This window comes from Enhydra lutris, unplaced genomic scaffold (assembly GCF_002288905.1).
Source record: "Enhydra lutris kenyoni isolate GAN:26980312 unplaced genomic scaffold, ASM228890v2 scaffoldscaffold27, whole genome shotgun sequence".
In the NCBI taxonomy this organism is placed as follows: Eukaryota; Metazoa; Chordata; class Mammalia; order Carnivora; family Mustelidae; genus Enhydra; species Enhydra lutris.
The window spans coordinates 4,894,441-4,913,593 of record NW_019154111.1 but is presented as its reverse complement, the minus strand read 5'-3'; the positions used below and the strand labels follow the sequence as shown (position 1 = coordinate 4,913,593).

Here is a 19,153-nt window from a genome sequence, read left to right as displayed (position 1 = left end):
GATTTGGAGGTTTCAAGAAGTATCCCAAACTACTGGAAATCAGAGATCAATTCAATGGATTTAGCAATATCTACAAGTTTGTTTGCACTGTTACTGGGAATGCTGCCCTCAGCCCCTGGCGAGAGAAGCTCTGGGCTATGCGTTCTCTTTCCACACTGCCATCTCCAGCAAATCCATTGAGACAAAAAATAGATTAGTGGTTGCCAGAGGCTAAAGGCAGGAGAGGGAAGATGAATGAGTGCTGATGGATGTGGGGTTTCTTTTACAGATGATGAATGTGTTCCAGAATTTCACACTGGTGATGGATACACAACTCTGAATACAGGTTCCCCCACTATCTGAAAGCAGAGTGTTCCTAAGAAAACTTTCCTAAGCTAAAATGTCCTAAAGCAAAGAAGCAATTATCCTTGGGGCACCAGGGTGGTTCAGTCAGTTGAGCAACCAACTCTTGATTTTGGCTCAGGTCATGATCTCAGTGTCATGGGATCGAGCCCTGAATCAAGCTCCATGCTCAACACAGAATTTGCTTGTGTTCCCCTCCCTCTGCTCCTTCCCCTGCTTGTGCACTCTTTCTCTCCCTCTAAAATAAATAAATCTAAAAAATAAAAAAGCAATTACTATTAATTTATATGGGAAAATTATGAGTTCTGCCAGATCCAAAAAATCACCTCTCTTAAGCTTTTCTGATACCTTGCTAACAGATGCACAGAATAAATCTAGATAAAGCACGGATGCTTAGAGACACAATTCAAAGCTCAGATGGCTTATTGCTGGGATGCTGAGTGTGGCTCCCAGGAAAGGAGCCTGACAGTGCCAGTCTTCACTGCTCAAGCGTGAGCTGCCCCTCTAGATGCAAAATAAATGCTGCGTGCTATTTTCCCTTTTCTTTGTAAAAGTGAAAACCCTCTTCAGATTTCTTTCAGTTGGCAAAAGCAGGTACTAATGCAGCTTTTCCATAAAAGCAAAGGAGCCAAACTTCAACTTCCAAAAAGCAGGGGATACTTGTACTTAAAGTCAGGGAATTATGTGCTTTAAAAAGATGAGTTCAATATTTGAATGATAGTGGAATAAAGCAATTACAAAAATATGTAGACTTCTTTAAAGAAGAGCTTAAAAATAATTTTGCTTTAGGGGCACCTGGGTGGCTCAGTGGGTTAGAGCCTCTGTCTTCCACTCAGGTCATGATCCCAGGGTTCTAGGATCAAGCCCCACATCCGGCCCTCTGCTGGGCAGGGAGCCTGCTTCCCCCTCTCTCTCTGCCTGCCTCTCTATTTGTGATCTCTGTCTGTCAAATAAATAAATAAATTCTTTAAAAAAATAATTAAAAAAATAATTTTGCTTTAAATAAACCAAAAGTAGGCGTATTTCTAACATTTGGAACCAAAAGAAATATAAGTATAGTGCTGGTGAATTTGTGCATTTCTTAAGTCTACGCATGTTCCTATCTCTGAATATAAGGACCTATACAAGAGTGTATGTATCAGTGAATTATGGCATGTAGTCATTTACTCATTCACCAAGTGATGAGTGGTAGGAGACAAGGGCTGGAGCATGAGGAGGATGCAAAAAAATCTAGCAAACCCCATGTGACCTTTTAAAGCTTACAGTATACAGGAGTCTCTACAGGGCTAGTTGTATAGAGTGGTCTGTGAGGTAATTCAGCTATGCCACAACTACCTATACACTTGGGAGAATACTCCAGATGTTAGTTCCTTAGTCTGCTAATTCTCAGGGTGAAACTTGGGAGGCAAGCGCTGACAGACCCCACAGTTCAGACATATTGCTCCCAGCTGCCTCTGACTAGAGTCATATAGTCCTTAGTTACTGTTAAAGAAACCTGTAAAATTGCCTCAGGAAATAATGTAAAGTTGCCTCCCAAAAGGTCAGTGGGATACTGTTCTGCCTGAGATAACAAACATAATGTGACATGTATGCACGAAGAAAAACAATAATTTGCAGCCTAGCCATAGTTACGGGATGTAGAACTTTCGCCTTTGTACTCTAGAGATGACATCACCAATGCAATCTGCTCAGAATGTTTCGCAGTTCCAAGCCCCTAAAGCAGAACGACCACCTCGCTACAATCACACCGAAACCAGACTGGGAGACACCAGAAGGGATAAGATGATCAAGAAGGGAAATATTATAGCTGGCCTAACCCGTAATCAACCACCATGACCCAAGGCCCTGAGACCCTTACCCTGGATTCTCGCCCTTTAAAAAACCCCTGCTTGTAAGGCACTGTGGAGTTTGGGACTTTTGAGCATCAACTCCCTCCTTCTCCGGGGTGGCGCCCCCATCAATAAATTTCTTCACTTCTGCAGAAGGTCCGTGTCAGTTGTTACTGGCTTGCTGCCCGTCGGGTAGACGAGCTCTCCTTCGGTCGGGTTACAAGGTTTGGACTGCATGTCCTTTAAGGTTCCTTCCAGCTCTAACATTCCACGATGCGATGGTTTCATCCTCCTGCAGCCTTATGAACTCGATTCAGGAATAAAGTCGATAAATTAAGTCGTCCAATCAACATATATTTACTACAGTTCCTTATTATGTTTACGTATGTAGATAAGGAATTGTATTTTGGTGAACTCCCGCCCATAAACGCCAACTCCTCGGTTCAGCGATTCTTTCTAAGCTTCCCGGAGTCCCGTGGCCCAGGATCACGTGCCAGTCAGCGCCGGGTGTTGCTATGGAGCCCAACACGGTCCAAATCGGAAGTGGTCCTTCAAAATGACTTTCCCCAGGAACTCGTATTTGAAAAAGCATGCTGATCGAATTCGTTTTTTCTTAATGCAAACCCGTAAGTAGAGAAACAAACTTTCACTCCCAGAACCCAGAACGACGCCTCTCCTCCTCAAAGAGAAGAACTTCCACTGCTTCGGCGATGGAGTCGGGCGGAACCAAATAGCCGTGGGCATCTGTTCTCCTGAGAGCGCTTCTCGTTGACGAACCAGACCCCACCCCCGCCGGGTTGCCGTGGAGACGAAGAGAGCTGTGTGCACGCCGTGAGGCGTTGAGGCTGGGCCTCTCCTGTCTGTCGGTCCCGGAAAGGGGCTCACCGAACCAACGCCAAGATGGTTAGTGGCTCTGAACAGTGAGGGAGAACCTTGAGTGGAACCTAGGACCGGAGATCGGAGGTTCCCAGCACACTTCTGGGTGAAGTCTAGGAGTGTCAGCGGAGGATGCTTTCCCAGCCTTACCCCGGTTCTCACGGGAGACAGGGATGCAACTGTAAACACCTCGAAGCTTTCTTCCCTCTGCTTCTCCGTTTCTCCGCACGGGGGTGGAAGGCAGATCGAGGAAAGGCGGAGATGACAGAAGCTGCGCGAAAGCATCGCTTAGCCCGCTCGAATGAATTGATAAAGAAGATTAGGTGTGGTAATCGTTGGGTTCAGCTCAAGTGCGGGGTGATGGCCCTTTCAGTAAAATACGGTGATACCGAGAGCTTGAACGGGTTTCCCTGAGGTTCGTTGGTAAAAATTTGACTTGCAGATTCTGGAGCTGTGGCTCCACGTTTAAAACTGACAATCGGAGTTCGATGACACAGCTGTCTTCGTTGCTTCCTTCACAGATGCTTTCAAGGGCCAAACCTGCTGTAGGCGGGGACCTACCGCACACCGACAAAAGAAAGAAGAAAGGTAGGAAGATTCCGAAATTAGAGGAGCTACTTTCGCAAAGAGATTTCACTGGAGCTATTACCCTACTGGAGGTAATGTGCAAAGCAGGTTGCTTCTTAAAGGGGGTGAATGCTCGGGTGAACGCCGGCCGGTTGTTGTGCTCTTGGAACAGGTGGGCGCTTTGGAGGGGAGGGGGGGCTTCCTGTAAATCTAGTCAGGCACAGACTGCTGATTCCGTGTTAACGATAGACCTGATTAAAGATGAACTAAGAAGACAGACTTATTTCTTGAAGGACACTTTGGGTTACGTCTAGTCCCACTACGGTGAATTCAGCTAAAACTATGGAGAGACATTTAAAATAGCATCAGTTCACACAGTGTTTATTCCTATTATATGTTATAAAGTCTGGATCATTTATATAATACCACCATGCTTCATGCTTATTGTCTAGAACACTGTATCTTCAGAAAATACTTCAAATCTCTATGGCAGTAGTTCTCAACTTCTGATACACATCAGGATCACCTAGGGTGCTTATTAAAATGTATACTCCTGGACTCCTGCCTTAGATATTCTGATTCTTTCCAAATGGGTCTGCAGTGGTGCTCAGGAACCTGCATTTTTGACAAGTGGCCCAAGTGCTTCTGATGTAGGTGGTCCAAGGATACTACCCTTTGAGAAGCTGCCTTGTGGGAATCACATGTTGTAGGAGGATGAAGGGGCACACCAAAGAATGAAGAGAAGAGTTTTGACAGCACAGTCTGGTTGTGTGGTGCCCATCATTTCTCCAAAGCACTACTCCGGCTATATGTAATCTATCAGTACTTGTAATCTATCAATAATAATTGTTTTAATTAGTTTTATATATTTCTCAGTCTTCCATGTACAGTCTTCTGTTTCTCATTAGCTCTGCTTTCGAGAACTTTGTTTGGCTTTTTTGGTGTCAGCATTCTCATCTTCAAAGTGGGGAAGTTGGGGGCGCCTGGGTGGCTCAGTTGGTTAAGCGTCTGCCTTTGGCTCAGGTCATGATCTCAGGGTCATGCGATTGAGCCCCATGTCGGACTTCCTGCTTGACGGGGAGTCTTCTTCTCCCTCTCCCTCTTTCCCCTCCTTTGCCCCCTCCCAACTCATGCTCGCGCGCGCGTGCTCTCTCTCTCACTCTCTCTCAAATAAATAAGTAAATAAAATCTTAAAGAAATAAATAAAGTGGGGAAGTTGACCTGGAAAGACCTTCTAGCTCTGTAAATCAGTGGACTAAGTGGTAGTTATATGTCTAATTTGTATCAGTCCCCTTTCTCTTCTCTCTTTTCTTTAAGACGATGACCACATTTTCCTTACTGTGTAATCCCACACTGCTTTTAAGTTATCAGGGAGGCTCTGTTCTATGCTTATTCTTAGGTGGGTGGTTAAAGTGCCATGGTGTACGGGAATAGGAATCAGTACTGCTGTGCTTTGGGGGGGGGGGGTCTCATGAGCTTTCCTATGGTTCCAGGCAATTCCTGAAGCAAATTCAGGGAGACTTCAAATAAGAATTTCTTCAGACTTAAGGCACTGTCCTCAGATCTACAGCGTTTTGTGAAAGGAAGACTTGTAATGTTATGGTGTTAACTACAGGAGTAAGTTCTTATCCTAGACCAGGAAGTATTAATGGTTGTCTTCATCTTGTAACAGTCAAGGCACCAGTGTTCTGTGGGAATGATTATAAATAGGTGTTCACTCCCTATTTAATTTTTTAAAAAGATTTTATTTATTTATTTGACAGAGAGAGATTCAGCAAGAGAGGAAACACAAGCAGGGAGGAACAGGCTTCCCGCCAAGCAGGGAGCCCGATGTGGGGCTCGATCCCAGGCCCCTGGGCTCATGACTGAGCTGAAGGCAAATGCTTAACAACTGAGCCACCCAGGCACCCCCCTACTTAATTTTTTTTTAACCAGTTTTTTGTGTATCAGCCTGTAGAATGGAAAACTCTCACCTTATCATGGGAGTTCAAACTCCTCCTTCAAGGCCTCATCGTTTTCCTCCAAAGCAGGACTTCTGTTGGCTGGGATAGTTTTTCACAATGGACATAAATTAGTCCAGTCTTCTCAATATCCCTAATTCTTATAGGCCCTGGTAAGTCTATTTAAGAGTAACAGAATGATTTAATGGCTTATTCTCAGTGAAAGGTACCTATGAATAAATGTATGCGTGTGCTAATGGGACAGGTTTGATGTGTGCGTTGGAAGGCAGTAGAACATGGAGGGTGAGAACACAGGTGATGGAGTCAGTGGACTGTGGTGGTCCCTGCTACTGCCCTCACTGGCTGTGGTGGTCTTGAGTTCATTGCTTAATCTCTCTAACCTTCAGGTGTTTGGCATCAGAAACTTTGCCTAAATCTTGTGTTTCTTAATAGCCCCCGGAATTGTTAGGGGGATAACTCTTAAATACTTTCTGGAATAAGATGTCTGTTAATCCAGGAAAACAAAGGTGAAATATTTGAAAATATATGTTTCTTTCAACTGGAAATATTAAGTGAACTAGATTTTTCATCTTGTGAATATCTAAGAAATAATATGTCTGTGCTATAGTTTTCTTGAGTAATGTATAAAGCAAACATTAAAATTCTTTTCATTCCTAACATTGGAAAGAATTGAGACCATCGTACGGTTACACATATTGTTTCAACATAGCCTGTTTCAGTTGCTCTGCAGCAGCCATTCTTCCAGCATTTGATGATGCTTCCTGGAATAAGTGGAATGTATATTCTGTTAGTTTTTGCAGCATTCAAAAAAAATAAGCGTTTCTGTGATGATTAGAAGGAAATTGTGCTGGGGCGCCTGGATGGCTCAGTCAGTAAAGCGTCAGACTCGCTCTCAGGCCAGGTCTTGATTGCAGGGTCATGAGTTCAAGCCCCATGAGGTCAAGCTGGGCTCCATACTGCGTGTGGAGTCTACTTAAAAAAAAGTTGGAGGGGGGAGTAATTGTGCTGAGTTCCCTAGGTATAGGCTTAATTAAACAGTATTGTCTTACTTCTGTTACTTGCAATTTCCTTGCTGATTTGTTTACCGGTAGTTTAACATAGCAGTGTTGTTTGTTTGTTTTTAATTTTTTAAAAGATTTTATTTTTAAGTAATCTCTACACCCAGTGTGGGATGCAAACTCACAACTCCAAGATCAAGAGTCACACACTCCACTGACTGAGCCAACCAGGCGCCCCAACACAGCAGTTTTTTAAACAGATGATTTATTCAAAGTCTGTCTTTCTTTCCCTCCCTCCCTTCCTCCCTCCCTCCTTCTTTCTTTTTTCCTTCCCTCCTTCTTTCTTTCTTTCTTCCTTTCCTCCCTCCCTCCCTCCCTCCCTTCCGTCCTCCCTTTCTACCCCCCTTTCTTTCTTTCTTTCTTTTTACCCCCCCCCTCACTTTCTTTCTTTCTGAAATTTTAACCTGAAGTTCAAACGTCACGTTGGGGAACAAGAAGAGGATACTAATCTGTGGATTGGATACTGTGCTTTTCACCTGGGTGACTACAAGAGAGCTTTGGAGGTTAGTTTAAAAAAAAAAAAAATTGCAACACAAGGATTTTGAAAAAGTTATTAAGCTTCGTATTATAATGATTTGTGCTCCTTGTAAAATTCAAACAATCCAGAAGGGAACAAAGTAAAAAGTAAAACATCACTTCTTTGCCTTCCACAATCCTATTTCTTTGTTAACAGAGGCAACCACTGGCTCTTGTTTGATGCATTGCTTCAGAAATCTTCTATATAAGTTCAAATATATATATAGATATATACATATATATCTGTATTATATATATCTTGTTTCTCTTTGCTTTTAGATATATACTAATGAGATTGTTCAAAATATTAATATTAGCATTTCTTAGGGAAATTTTCAGAAGAAGAGAAATGAACCCTCTTGATAAAATTTCCATGATGCTTTTCTCAAAAGAAGTTCATTTTTATTTTGCTTGATTAATTTTAGGCATAGGAAATGTTATCTTTATATTTGTGCAAGTTGAGTTTTGAAAGTTTTTTTCTTCATTGTTGTAAACAGCACCTATGTAATGAGCAATCTATAGGAATATGAATCTAGATAAAATTATAGTTCACTTTTTTCAAACAGTTTTTAAAGCATAGATGAAGTTGTTTAAACGTTTCCATGTATCCTTACCCCCCAACTGTAATCCAAGGATATTTATAGAACATGCATAGCCAAAATGAAAGTATCCAAGATCACGTAATGAGGAGGTATGACGAAGAGCAAAAACAGCAAAATCAGTGAGGGCAAAGAGAAGATATGAGGACAGAATAGAAGCTGGTAGAATTTGTGAAAGATATAGAGGAGAGAGCCCAAATGTAGTAAGAAAAAGAAACAAAGCTATCTGGTATAGACTGGTAAATAATAAGAGTATATGGAAAACATAGTTGACAAAGGGAATCTCAGAAGGTGTTCTTGGCAGGAAGAAAATGTCTTTTTAAAATGTAAAGCCAAATAAATAAAGCCAGAAAACAATTAGAATGAAGTGATATTTGTAGTATATTAAGGTTATTAGATTTTAAGTTAACTGAACCTATGCATTTCTTGTGAAGTACCTTGCTTTCCTTTATTTCTTCAATTAAAAAAAAATTTTTTTAAGATTTTGTTTATGGGGTGCCTGGGTGGCTCAGTCACTTAAGCGTCTGCCTTCAGCTCAGGTCATGGTCCCGGGGTCCTGGGATGGAGCCCCACATGGGACTCCTGGCTCCATAGGGAGCCTGCTTCTCCCTCTTCCTCTACCTGCACACTCACTCTCTTTGTCAAATAAATAAATAAAATCTTTTAAAAACTTTAAGAAGTAAAGATTTTGTTTATTTATCTGAGAGAGAGAGAAATAGTGAGAGAGAGCACAAACAGGGAGGAAAGGGAGAAGGAAGCAGGCTCCCTGTGAGCTGGGAGCCCACTTTGGGGCTCGATCCTAGGATCCTGGGATCATGACCCCAGCCGAAGGCAGATGCTTAACGACTGAGCCACCCGGGCATCCCTCTTTTTTTTTTTTTTTTTAAGATTTTATTTATTTATTTGAGGGGATGGGGTGGAGAGGGAGAAGGAGAGAGAATCCGAAGCAGGCTCCATACTGAACTCAAAGCCAGATGCGGGGCTCCATCCCAAAACCAAAATTTGGAGGTTTAACTGACTGAGCCACTCAGGCACCCCTTGTTTATCTTTTTAAGTTAGCAAAAATAAAATATATCAGTTACTTTTCATTTCTGCAGTTTATTAGCCCATATCACTGTTAAAAGGAGGGGGCGAGGAACAAGTTTAACGTGGAAAACAGGTGCCCAGGTGGCGCGGTCAGTTAAGGGTCAGACTGTTTCAGGTCATGATCTCAGGGTTGTGAGATCGAGCCCAGCGTCCAGTTCTGCACTCAGCTTGCTGTCTGCTTGATTCTCTTCTCCTTTTGCCCCTCCCCCTGGGTATGCATTGCGCGCTCTCTCTCTCGCTCTCTCTCTTTCTCAAATAAATAAGTAAATCTTAAAAAAAAAAAAGGTTTTGTGGACAACAGCCCCACTCCCCCACCCACCATGGGTAGGATTGATTTGTAACTTTAGTATTTAACCTTGAAGGTACAGGATAGTGGAGCATATAGGATCCCTAAATGTGAAGTTGCCCAATCTCAGTAAGAAATTCTGTTCCACTATAGAGAAATGGGTCATTGATTGCTTTACTGCTGAAGTGAGAGCCCTGCTTAATATATATTTCAGGAATATGAAAATGCGACAAAGGAGGAAAATTGCAATCCTGAAGTCTGGGTGAACCTAGCCTGTACCTACTTTTTTCTTGGAATGTATAAACAAGCTGAAGCCGCCGGATTTAAAGGTAAAATGGCCTTTTTAATATCCAGTATTCATCACTAATGGTATGAGTTATTTTGGAGATTTTATTTTATTTATATATATATATATTTTTAAAGATTTTATTTATTTATTTGACAGACAGAGATCACAAGCAGGCAGAGAGGCAGGCAGAGAGAGAGGAAGGGAAGCAGGCTCCCTGCCAAGCAGAGAGCCCCAGGTGGGGCTCGATGCCAGGACTCTGGGATCATGACCTGAGCCGAAGGCAGAGGCTTTAACCCACTGAGCCACCCAGGTGCCCCTATTTTGGAGATTTTAAAACATATTTAATTCCTTTTTTTTTACTGAGGAAAAACCAAGCATAATTAGAAAACTAGAAAATAGGGACACCTGGCTGGCTCACTCGGTAGAGCATGTGACTATTGATCTTGGGGTTTGTAAGTTCAAGCCCCATGTTGGGTGTAGAAATTACTTTAAAATAAAATTTAAAAAAAACTGAAAAATAGATTTAATCTTCAAAGAACATTGAATCTGAGCAATTTTATGTTTAAAGAGAGTGTTAATCTCTGTGCTGCTTCCTGTCCCCACCCCACCTTCCCAGAAGCTACAGCAGATAAGCAGAATGAAAGAAGCAAAAGAGCAAGTTCTCTTTCTTGGGCCCCCTCATGGTATAGGATATTCATGCTGTTGTAGGAGTCAGAGGGAGCTGTCTAAGCCCTAGGGATGTGGATTTTATAGCTGTTTTCCCTGCTTCTGAATGAGAAACCAAGTAATTTCTGCTTGAAAAATCCAGACTAGTTGTCATTTGCTTTACTTGTCCTCACAGCTGTCTAAGAACTAGACATCAACTTGCAAATAAGAACAGGGCAAAGAGAAACAGGGGAGGAAGGATTAAGAATAATGAGAGTATGCATCAAATTAAATTCAAAGAAATGTAGAGAAACTGGGCAAGGGAATGTTTGTTAGGAAATTTGTTAGGGAAGAATATATTCCAGGATAGAATTCTTAGAGAATTAACAGATTCATACATATTTAGGAACTGTTCCAGTTCAAATTCAGGGATCACATGAAACTTGGACCCTTTCTTGATTTGTACCCAAACTGTGTCCTGTGTTCTGATATAGTTTTTCTTAATCTAATTATATAGGCCTTAAGTTACTTATTTTTCTTATGTTTCTAGACTGTATCTGTACCTAGAACAGTGTCAGACACACAGAAAGTGATCAGGGTAGCTACCTATCTTGCCACATAATTTTTTTTCTTTTTTATGCTTTGAAGTATGAGTTTTTTCTGTAAGAAAAAAATAAATAAATGGGGGCGCCTGGGTGGCTCAATGGGTTAAAGCCTCTGCCTTCAGCTCAGGTCATGATCCCAGGGTCCTGGGATCGAGCCCCGTGTCAGGCTCTCTGCTCAGCCGGGGGGCCTGCTTCCTCCTCTCTCTCTGCCTTCCTATCTGCCTGCTTGTGATCTCTGTCTCTCAAATAAATAAATAAATAAAATCTTAAAAAAAAAAATGTAGGGTTAGGCATCCAGAATTAGGAAAATTCTTCAGCAGTGCAAACGGGATTTGGAACTTGAAAAGTGTTAACCTTTTCACCTGGTTGAGTGTTGAAGTGTGGCCGATGATCATGCTCGAAGATCTGTGGAGTAGAGATTGAGCTAGTATCTAAGGAAATATGGCTGTATAACTGTAGAAAAGGAGATTTCAGAAGGAATTGACAAAGAATACTTGGAAGAACAGCTGAATGACAGGGATTTCTACATGAATTGGGATAAATATAACTTTATTTCCAGTGTTTGGTCAGTGTGTGAGCAGCGTGGTGGTGGGCTGCTACCAGAACTGTGTGTGTGGTGTCCTATGCTGTGGGTCACCATGATAGAAGCTAGTAGAACAAGTGCTGGGGAAGAAGAGAACTTTTTTTTTTTTTCCTGGTTCCTGATGCAGTTGTTGCTTCTGCAGGTAGATACCAGATGAAAATAATATGTATTATAGTCGGGACATATCAGGGTCACATAGATAAGGATTTGGGAAGATTATCTGAGTCTCATGTTATTCTTGCAAAGGACTAAGTGCCATAGACAATTAATAAGCAGCTTGAACGTCTTTTTTACAGCTCCAAAAAGCCGACTTCAAAACCGCCTCCTTTTCCACTTGGCTCATAAGGTATTTATGTTCTCATATCACATTTTTTGTTTTAAAATATTTTTTCTTCTTATGAAAAACAATGGTGAAAGATAATGAACTAGAAATGCTTATTAATGGTATTTCTAGAACAAGTAGAATATAGGTATTGATTTTATAGGATTTTCTTTTCATAGTGTTCTTTACCAATAAGAGATGTTAGATTTTAGGTCTTTTTAAATAGTAGTCATTTAAGATTTGTTTGTTTCAAGTATCCTATTGTCTCTTGGAAGCAGATTCTAAGACACCTTATCTTAACTCCTAGAAACACACACTTTTCAGAATTGCCTTATAGCAGTAAGTTTTGTTTTGTTTTGTTTTGTTTTTAGATTTTATTTATTTATTTGACAGAGAGAGATCACAAGTAGATGAAGAGGCAGGCAGAGAGAGAGAGAGAGAGAGGGAAGCAGGCTCCCCGCCAAGCAGAGAGCCCGATGCGGGACTCGATCCCAGGACCCTGAGATCATGACCCGAGCCGAAGGCAGCGGCTTAACCCACTGAGCCACCCAGGTGCCCCTGTTTTGTTTTGTTTTTAAGAGAGAGAACATACTAGAGTAGGGTCGGGGAGTGAGAGCATCTCGAGCAGGCTCCATATCTAGTGTGGAGCCTGATGCAGGGCTTGATCTTACAACCTTGAGATCATGACCTGAGCTGAAATCAAGAGGCAGATGCTTAACTGACTGAGCCACTCAGGTACCCCCTTTTTAAGTTTTTGTTTATTCATCTAAGTAAATCTCTATACCCAACAGGAGACTTGAATTCACAACCCTGAGATCAAGAGTCACAGGTTCTTCCAGCTGAGTCAGCAAGGCACCCCAAATTTTCTTTTATTTTTTTATAGTAAGCTCTACACTTAATGGGGCTTGAACTCATGACCCCCAAGATCAAAAGTTGCATTCTGTACCTTCTGAACCAATCAGGCACCCCTGGCTTCCAGCAGTAATTTTGGTCATCATCATAAAATGGTTTCTTAAAAATAATTTTCCATATTATAGAAGTTACACATTAATTCTATTAAATAAAGTATATGTAAGCAAAAGTTGAAAGAGAAAATAAAATCTACACCCACTAAAAAGGAGAATTACAGGCCAATATCCCTAATGAACATAAATGCAAAATTCTCAATAAAACACTAGCAAATTGAATTCAATAGTACATTAAAAGAATTATTCACCACCATCCAGTGGGATTTATTCCTGGGCTACAAGGGTGGTTCAGTATTTGTAAATCAATCAATATGATACGATTTATTAATAAAAGGATAGAAACCGTATGATCCTGTCAATAGATGCAGAAAAAGCATTTGACAAAATATAGCATCCTTTCTTGATTAAAAAAAAGACTCAACAAAGTAGGAATAGCTAGAACAAACCTCAACATCATAAAGGCCATATACAAAAGACCCACAGCTAATACTATCCTCAGTGGGGAAAAACTGAGAGCCTTTCCCCTATGGTCAGGAACAAGACAAGGATGTCCACTCTTACCATTACTAATTAACATGGTACTGGAAGTCTTAGTCTCAGCAATCAGACAACAAAAAATAAATAAATAAAAGACATCCACATTGGCAAGGGAGAAGTGAAACTTTCACTATTTGCAGATGATATGATACTCTACATAAAAGAAATCCTGAAAGATTCTGCCAAACAATTGCTAGAACTGATACATGAGTTCAGCAAAATCATAGGATATAAAGTCAGTGTGCAAAAATCTGTTGGCATTTCTATACACCAAAGAAATTAAGGAATCAATCCCATTTGCAATTGTGTCAAAAACAATAAGATACCTAGGAATAAATCTAACTAAAGAAATAAAACATCTGTACTCTGGAAACTATGGAGCACTTATGAAAGAAATTGGAAGAGGGCACAAAGAAATGGAAAAGCATTCCATGCTCATGGATTGGAAGAACAAACATTGTTAAAGTGTCTGTACTACCCAAAGCCATCTACACATTTGATGCAATCCCCATCAAAATACTATCAGCATTTTTCACAGAGCTAGAATAGTCCTAAAATTTGTATGGAACCACAAAAGACCCTGAATAGCCAAAGCAATTCTGAAAAAGAAAAACAAAACTTGAAGGCATCATGATTCCAGATTTCAAGCTTTATTACAAAGCTGTGATGATCAAGACAGTATAGTACGGGAACAAAAACAGACACATAGATCAGTGGAACAAAATAGAGAACCCAGAAATGGACCCATAACTGTATGGTCAACTAATATTTGACAAAGCAGGAAAGAATATCCAATGGAAAAAAGTCATTCTCTTCAAATGGTGTTGGAAAAACTGGACAGCATAATGCAGAAGAATGAAACTAGACCACTTTCTTTTTTTTTTAATGTTTTTTTTTAAGATTTTTATTTATTTATTTGACAGACAGAGATCACAAGTAGGCAGAGAGGCAGGCAGAGAGAGAGGAGGAAGCAGGCTCCCCACTGAGCAGGGAGCCTGACAGGGGGCTCGATCCCAGGACCCTGGGATCATGACCTGAGCTGAAGGCAGAGGCTTTAACCCACTGAGCCACCCAGGCGCCCCACTAGACCACTTTCTTACACCATACACAAAAATAAATTCAAAATGGGTGAAAGATCTTAATGTGAGACAGGAAATCATCGTGATCCTTGAGGAGAATATAGGCAGCAACCTTTTTTACCTCAGCCATAGCAACTTCTTGCTAGATTCCTCTCCTGAGGCAAGGAAAACAAAAGCCAAAGTGAACTATTGGGACTTCATCAAGATAAAAAAAAGTTCTCTACAGCAAAGAAAACAGTCAATGAAACTGAAAGGCAGCCTACAGTATGGGAGAAAATATTTGCAAAATCTACAAAGAGCTTAATCAAACTCCATACCCAAAAAACGAATAACCTAATTGAGAAATGGGCAGAAAACATGAATAGACACTTTTCCAGAAAAGATACCCAAATGGCTAATAGACACATGAAAAGATGCTCAGCATCACTCATCATCAAGGAAATATAAATCAAAACCATGATGAGATACCATCTCACATGTCAGGATGGCTAAAATTAACAACATAAGAAACAACGGGTTGGTGAGGATGCAAAGAAAGGGGAATTCTCTTGCATTGTTGATGGAAATGCAAACTGGTGCAACCACTCTGGAGAATGGCATGCTGGTTCCTCAAAATGTTACAAATTGAACTGCCCAGGGGCACCTGGGTGGCTCAGTTGCTTAGGCATCTGACTTTGGCTCAGGTCATAATCTCAGGGTCCTGGGATAGAGCCTAGAGTCAGGCTCCTCCCTCAGTGGAGAGTCTGCTTTTCCCCCTCTCGCATCCCCTCCCCCCGATAATGCTCTCTCTCTCTCTCTCCCTCTCAAATCAATACATAAAATCTTTTTAAAAATACAAATAGAACTACCCTATGATCCAGCAGTTGCACCACTAGATATTTACCCAAAGGATATAAAAATATAGATTCAAAGTAATATGTGCACCCCAGTGTTTATAGCAGCATTATCAAGAGTAGCCAAACTATGGAGAGAGCCCAAATGTCCGTCGACTGATGCATGGATAAAGAACATGTGGTGTATATGTACAATGGGCTATAACTCAGCCATAAAAAAAGAATGAAATCTTGCCATTTGCAATGACATGGATGGAGCTAGAGTCTATTATGCTAAGTGAAATAGAGAAAGACAAATACCATATGATTGCACTCATGTGGAATTTAAGAAAGAAAACAGATGAACATATGGGAAGGGGGAAGAGGGGAAAAAAGGAGAGAGGGAAATAAGCCATAAGAAACTCTTAACGATAGTGAAAAAACAGGGTTGATGGAAGGAGGTGGGTGGGGGATGGGCTAGATGGGTGATGGACATTAAAGGGGGCACTTGTTACGATGAGCACTGGGTGTTGTAAGTGATGAATCACTGAATTCTGCTTCAGAAACCAATATTGCACTGTATGTTAACTACCTAAAATTTAAATTAAAAAAATAAATAATAAAGGAAACTGCATTTCAGCCTTTTGTTATCTTATATCTCCATTTAAAATAATTATTTTTAAGGGGTGCTTGGGTAGCTCCATTGGTTAAACATCTGCCTTCAGCTCAGGTCGTGATCCCGGGGTCCTAGGATCTAGCCCCATATCAAGTTCTCTGTTCAGCAGGGAGTCTGCTTCTCCTTCTGCCTCTCCCCCTCCTTGTGCTCTCTCTCTCTCAAATAAATAAAGATAATTATTTTTTTAAAGATTTTATTTATTTATTTGACAGAGAGAGATCACAAGTAGAGAGGCAGGCGGAGAGAGAGGGGGAAGCAGACTCCCTGCTGAGCAGAGAGCCTGATGTGGGGCTTGATCCCGGGACCCTGAGATCGTGACCTGAGCCGAAGGCAGAGGCTTAACCCACTGAGCCACCCAGGCACCCCAAGATAATTATTTTTATACACATATTTATATTTTGTTCATTTTTCTGTTTTGAAGAATGAGCCTCATGCCAAATATATGTTTTTGTATTCTGCCTTCTTTTTTTAAACTTACCTTTATACAATGAGCATATCCCTGAGTCACTAAATAGTCTTTAAGACTGTGACTTTTTTTTTTTTAGATTTTACTTATTTTTTTGACAGAGAAAGAGATCACAAGCAGGCAGAGAGGCAGGCAGAGGGGGAGGGGGAAGCAGGCTCCCTGCCGAGCAGAGAGCTCAATTCAGGGCTCAATCCCAGGACCCTGAGATCATGACCTGAGCTAAAGGCAGAGGCTTAACCCACCAAGCCACCCAGGTGCCCCAAGACTGTGACTTTTTAAAATGGTATTTATAGGGGCGCCTGGGTGGCTCGGTGGGTTAAAGCCTCTGCCTTCGGCTCAGGTCATGATCCCAGGGTCCTGGGATCGAGCCCCGTATTGGGCTGTCTGCTCAGCAGGGAGCCTGCTTCCTCCTCTCTCTCTGCCTGGCTCTCTGTCTACTTTTGATCTCTGTCTGTCAGATAATAAATAAAATCTTTAAAAAAAATGGCATTTATAACATTTCATTGTATGCATGTATCATAATTTAATGTTTCCTAGTTATTTGACTTTCAGATTGTACATATGTATGTATATGTCTATTTGTTTATTTTTAATTTTTTAATACTTACTAATCCCTATTACCTATTTAATCCATCCCCCTACTCACCTCCCCTCTGGTACCATCATTAAGAGTCTGTTTCTTGGTTTGCCTGTCTCTCTCTCCTCATTTGTTTTATTTCTTAAATTCCACATACGAGTGAGCGCCTGGGTGGTTCAGTGGGTTAAGCCTCTGCTTTCGGCTCAGGTCATAATCCCAGGGTCCTGGGATCAAGGCCTGCATCGGGCTCTCTGCTTAGCAGGGAGCCTGCTTCCTTCTTTCTCTCTGCCTGCCTCTCTGCCTACTTGTGATCTCTGTGTGTCTCTGTCAAATAAATAAACAAAATCTTAAAAAAAAAGATTTTGAAAAAAAATTCCACATATGAATGAAATCATATGGTATTTGACTTTCTCTAACTGATTTATTTCACTTGGCATCATACTCTCTAGATCCATCATTTTGTCCCAAATGGCAAGATTTCATTCTTTTTCATGGCTGAGTTATATTCCATATATATAACATACATATATATATATATCCATATGTATACACACACATATATACACATGCACAGATTCCCTCTCGCTCTAAAATAAATAAATATTTTTAAATAAAGCTTTTAATTGATATTTCTAAATTACTTTATGGAAACTTTATCAAATCATCCATGGGCAGTATATGAAAACGATTATTCTTAGCACATTTAAAAGTTTCATAGTGTAATTATCTGTCTCTGTTTAGTTCTTTCAGTTTTTGCATTACATGTTTTTCAGACTCTATCATTAAGTACATACAAATTTAGAATTGTCCTGTCCACCAGTGGATTGAAACATCATTGCGCAATGTCTCTATCTCTAAAAATTTCTCTTCACGTAAAGTCTGCTTCGTCATGTTTGTATACCACCACTCTCTTTTGTTTGGTGTTTGTCTATTATATCTCCTTAGATACTTAAGATGAGACACCCTGGTGCCCCTCTCTTTACATACTTTTAAACTTTCTACCTTAATGTGTCTTTATATATTTTTTTAAGATTTTATTTATTTATTTATTTATTTATTTGACAGAGAGAGAGCCAGAGATCACAAGCAGACAGAGAGGCAGGCAGAGGCAGAGAGAGAAGCAGGCTCCCACTGAGCAAAGAGCCCGATGTGGGGCTCAATCCCAGGACCCTGAGATCATGACCTGAGCCGAAGGCAGCGGCTTAACCCGCTGAGCCACCCAGGCGCCCCTGTGTCTTTATATTTTAAAATGTGTCTCTTATAAACAGCATATAAGAATGATAAAAAGACATAGGGGAAAAAATAGAAAGGAAGGGGGGGTCAAGTAATTAATATTAGCTGTGACTCAAAGGCCTTGCCTCCAGAGGCTGTTTTCATTCTTACTCTGAAGGAGAGACAGGAGAGAAGACAAGGAACTGAACGAAAATAGGGAGAACTGAGAGACCAAAATGGCTGAAAGAGAAGGAATTAAAATCTCTGTACCATAGGTGGCGATTAACTGTACTCTCATGAATCTTTACATGTCTTTTTCCCTCTGACAATTTTAGTTTAATGATGAGAAGAAGTTGATGAACTTTCATCAGAATCTTCAGGATATCACAGAAGATCAACTCAGTTTGGCCTCAATCCACTATATGCGATCTCACTACCAAGAAGCTATTGATATTTATAAGCGAATACTGCTAGATAACAGGTCGGTGTCCTTTCCTGTCTACTCCAAATCTCATTTTGCTAGCTTTTTCTGTAACTGATTTGGTTGAGGACCTAGTGTTCTTTCAACCTATTATCACTCTGTGTTCAAATCTGTTTAGCTAATAATGTGGTCCGATTAAGAACTCCTTATTCTCCAGATCAGGATTTCTCCACTTTTATTTCACTATCACCCTTCCAAGGAGTCTTTTTGGTCTTCCCCCCACCCCATCACCTTCTCGTGAAATTTTAAAACCACAGATACACTGTATGTCCATGTATATACTGAATGTATATCTATGCTTTATACTTAAAATGAGTACAGTTTTCCACTTCTTCATAAGGATCTTTACCCCTTTGGGGATGATATGGCCCTTGTTGAAAATGCATGGTCTAAATTTATCATTTCAGCGTTGTATTAGGTTGTAGGGAACTTGCCGACAAAATTAGAAATAAAACATTCTGAAGAACTAACATTCCAACTTTATCACTGACCACTGGGTATCTCTCCCACTTCCCAAAAATATCTCATCCACCTGCCTTCTCCCCTTTTGCTTACCTGCACCCCACCCATTCCCCTTCCCAGTCATTGAGTCTGCTAGCTTTGTGTGTCTGTCCTTTGTCCGATACATGCTTATTTACAGTTTAGCCCAGTTAGAGCATGCGTAAGTTTGGTCTTTTTAACACGAACTGGTAGGAATTGAATGCTTCCCTTTCTCCTTTAGTTGTCATCTCTCTGTCTACTTAAATCACAACATCCACATACTACAATACAAAAGGAAAAT

The 19,153-nt window shown here is 40.7% G+C and overlaps 1 protein-coding gene across 1 annotated transcript in view; it reads left to right on the top strand.

Annotated features, from left to right (window-relative positions):
• Nucleotides 1-3,626: 3,626 nt before the first annotated feature.
• Nucleotides 3,627-19,153, top strand: part of LOC111151962 (tetratricopeptide repeat domain 26) — a 44,893-nt gene continuing 29,366 nt past the window's right edge. The window contains exons 1-5 of the mRNA XM_022510211.1: nucleotides 3,627-3,706; nucleotides 7,044-7,136; nucleotides 9,335-9,449; nucleotides 11,539-11,588; nucleotides 18,227-18,372. Coding sequence (XP_022365919.1) covers nucleotides 9,416-9,449; nucleotides 11,539-11,588; nucleotides 18,227-18,372 — 230 coding nt within the window. The 5' untranslated portion in view covers nucleotides 3,627-3,706; nucleotides 7,044-7,136; nucleotides 9,335-9,415. The remainder of the gene's footprint in view (nucleotides 3,707-7,043; nucleotides 7,137-9,334; nucleotides 9,450-11,538; nucleotides 11,589-18,226; nucleotides 18,373-19,153) is intronic.